General features: G+C 51.2%; 1 protein-coding gene across 1 annotated transcript in view; it reads left to right on the plus strand.

Annotated features, from left to right (window-relative positions):
• Window positions 1-2,769: 2,769 nt before the first annotated feature.
• DNAH9 (dynein axonemal heavy chain 9) overlaps window positions 2,770-3,519 on the plus strand; it is a 339,619-nt gene continuing 338,869 nt past the window's right edge. Inside the window, exon 1 of the mRNA XM_034989621.1 lies at window positions 2,770-3,189. Within this exon, the coding sequence (XP_034845512.1) occupies window positions 2,770-3,189 (420 nt within the window). The remainder of the gene's footprint in view (window positions 3,190-3,519) is intronic.

Below are 3,519 nucleotides of genomic sequence, written 5' to 3' on the forward strand. Positions count from 1 at the left end.
CACAATATAAACTTGATGGCAGTTGCTTTCAATAAATCCTATTTAACTGCCACCACCCCACCCCCCCACCAAGCTCCTTCTAAAATGAAGATGAAGCTGTGTTTTTAGAGGAAAAAAGCAAAAGCTGGGCTTGCCAGTGTTTAGGAGCCTTCTCTCTCAGACACACATCTTCAAGTCATCTCCACAGGCTCCTGGGTTTCTATTTTTATGTATATTGGGCCAAAAGGACGATAAGGACGGAGAGCAAAATGGACCATGGTTGGGGCGGTAGAAACTTTATTTGAAGGGTTTATAGGAAGTTAATGGCACTGAAGTTACTCTCTCTATAAAACATGATCAGGATTCACACATTTGGAGGCCCTAAGCTTTTAAACAATATAATGCATTCCTCTGTGCAAAATAAAAACTCTACAGAACTACGTGTATGATATGTGTAAGAAGCCCCCAATACTTCTGTCTTTCCCTGATGCTTTTTTTTGCAATGTCAATCATCAAATTCATCTTAAAATCATTCGAGTGTGGGGCGCCTGGGTGGCTCAGTCGGATGAGTGTCCAACTCTTGGTTTTGACTCGGGTCATGATCTCAGGGTCGTGGGATCCAGCTCCGTGTCAGGCTCTGTGCTCAGGGGGAGTCTGCTTGAGATTCTCTCTCTCCCTCTGCCCTTCCCCCCACTCAGGCATGTCCTCTCTCTCAAATAAATACATAAAATCTTTAAAATAAAAAAATAAGATAAAATCATTTCAGTGCCTCTGCTTTGTCCCTTTACTCCCGGTTGGTCTGCCTAATGCTTAATCTAGCAATGATAAAACACTCTTTACAAACATCAAGATTTCTTTTCTATTGTGAACATTTTTCATCATAGCACCTCCTGTGCCCTGGTTATTATGAAATCAATCATTTTACTTTTTAGCTACCAACTTTTCCTGAAGGACTCTTGTTAGCTTGAGTTGCCTTTGATAAGTGCTTATTCTGTTAATGTTCCTTTGAAGCCTGTTAACAAACATTCTTTTCTACCAGAAATTCTGCAGTTTCTGGTTGGTGATTAAAATCGGGGTGGTAGGCAGAGGGGGAGCGCATTTCAGACCTGCAGGCCTCATGCTGCCAGGCTGTCCCTGTCCTTGTCCCATTCTCCCCTCCCATGCAATGCAAAGGGCCAAGCTATTTATATCCCAGTAATGAAGAGGGATTCAGCAGGTGACAAATAATTTCTGAGGTCAGGAAACGTGCTTCACTTTATCCTTTTTCGAAGACAAGATCAGGTATATTGCAGACTCTGAACATCCTGTATATTTAAAAGCACTTGTGTGCACCTAAGAAGAACCGATTGGGGCCATACTGATGGAAATCAAAGTAATCTCAGAGCTCAAGTCCCCATTTGTCAGATTGAGCACCCACTTAAGGCAGGAACAAAACAGGACACTTAAAAAAAACCTTTTATTTATTTATTTTTAATAATGGATACTGAAATTCTGAAACTGAGCTAAAATTAAATTATAATTTAATATTAAATCGTAAATTAAATTAAAAAAATTCAGTTCTTCAGCCGCACCAGCATATTTCAAATTGCTCAGTGGGCACATAAACACCATTCTGAAGTATTTAAGTTATCACGGAAAAGAAATGAAAAACTTCACTGAAATCGCTTACGTCTGTTTTATGATTCGACACAGTTTTCGAGTCTGAATTACGCATTTGGGGAGTAGGTGGGAGAACCCTTATATTTTCAGTGTCTGGAGTCCTCTCAAGAATTTAATCTGAACTAAATAAAATATTTTTTTAAAAAGTGGGAGGCGCCTGGGTGGCTCAGTCGTTAAGCGTCTGCCTTTGGCTCAGGTCATGGTCCCAGAGTCCTGGGATCGAGCCCCTCATCGGGCTCCCTGCTCGGCGGGAGGCCTGCTTCTCCCTCTCCCACTCCCCCTGCTTGTGTTCCTGCTCTCACTAACTCTCTGTCAAAAAAAAAAAAAAAATCTTTAATAAGAAAAAAATTTTCATTTTGTTATAGTTATATAAAGCATTTACCTGGTTCCAAAGTCATATCTACAAAACAGAGTATATTTAGAGAAGTCCAACTGCTATCCTTGTCTCTCTACCCCAATCCCTCTCTCTTCCTCTCGGTACTTAAATATATATGTATAATATAAAAAATACACATTACAGATCTATAAATTTATAAAATATATTACATGTACATATATATATGTACACAGCATACCTTTTGTGATTAACATTTTTTAAGAGTTGAGGCACCTGGGTGACTCAGTTGGTTAAGCATCTGCCTTGGGCTCAGGTCATGATCCCAGGGTCCTGGGATCGAGCCCCGCATCGGGCTCTCTGCTCAGCGGGAAGCCTGCTTCTCCCTCTCCCACTCCCCCTGCTTGTGTTCCCTCTCTCGCTGTGTCTCTCTCTGCCAAATAAATAAATAAAATCTTAAAAAAAAAAAAATTTAATCTGACCTTAGCCAGCAGAACCCTTCACAGCCTTTCTAGCCTTGCCCTCCGCTCCACGCAGCCCGGCAACAAACCATCGCTCTGGACCGCCACCCGGGAGCACCCGCAAGCCCGGAGACCTGGCCTTATATAGGAGCGGCGGCCGGTTTCCTAGCAACAGCGACGCGACCCCGCCCCTTGCCCTCGGCGTCCCTCTCCGACCGTGCGCGGCTGGGAGGGGCGGGGCCGGGAGTCTCGCGCCCAATGGGAGGGGAGCGGAGGCGGGAGTCCCGGCCGCGTCCGCGTCGCCAGGGAAACGGCTGCGGCGGGCGGCAGCGCGCGATGCCGGGCGCGGAGGAGCGGGCCGCGCGGGCTGCGGGGAACGCCGACCCGGAGCCCGGCGCCGCCGACCCGCGCCTGCGACTCCTGGGGGCCTACGTGGCCCGGAGCCTGCGGCCGGCCGTCGGCGCCTGGGAGCGCTGCGCGGGCACGGCCGAGGCGGAGCGGCTGCTGCACGCCTTCCTGGGCCGTGATGCCGCGGGGGGCCCGAGGCCGCTGCTGGTGGTGCGGCCCGGGCCCGGGGGCCTGGCGGTGCGACCCGGGCTGGACGCGGGGCCCGGGGCCGCCCCGCCCCGCGCCAAGGGGCTTTTCTTCCTGCGCGCCGGGCCCGAGCCGCCGGGGCCCCGCAGCCTCCGCGGCGCCGTGCTGTGCGGGGACGTGCCCGCCGCCCCTCTGGAGCACCTGGCCGCGCTGTTCTCCGAGGTGAGGGTGGGCAGGTGGCCGGGAGTCCTGCGCGGGCGGCCGCTGGGGAGGGAGGGGGGAGGGGAGGACGGGGCGGAGAGGGGCGGGGCCGGAGGGGATGGCGAGGAAGCCCGGAGCGCACCTGAGATGTGGGGGCGAGCTGGGGCGAGCTGGGGAGGGGCCGGGTCGCAGTGAGAAGCTCAGAGGGCTCTGACTTGCGTCCGCCCTGGTGTGGGGCCCAGCCAAGGTCAGGAGGAGGTGGAAGTCTGAAGAGTGCCTGGCGGGTCCTGACCATTCTGTAAGGCGCCCCATCTCTTAACCCCATTCTGTAAGGCGCTGGGGAAGGCAGGT

This window comes from Mirounga leonina, unplaced genomic scaffold, assembly GCF_011800145.1.
Source record: "Mirounga leonina isolate KUSES-001 unplaced genomic scaffold, KU_Mleo_1.0 Mir_488, whole genome shotgun sequence".
In the NCBI taxonomy this organism is placed as follows: domain Eukaryota; kingdom Metazoa; phylum Chordata; class Mammalia; order Carnivora; family Phocidae; genus Mirounga; species Mirounga leonina.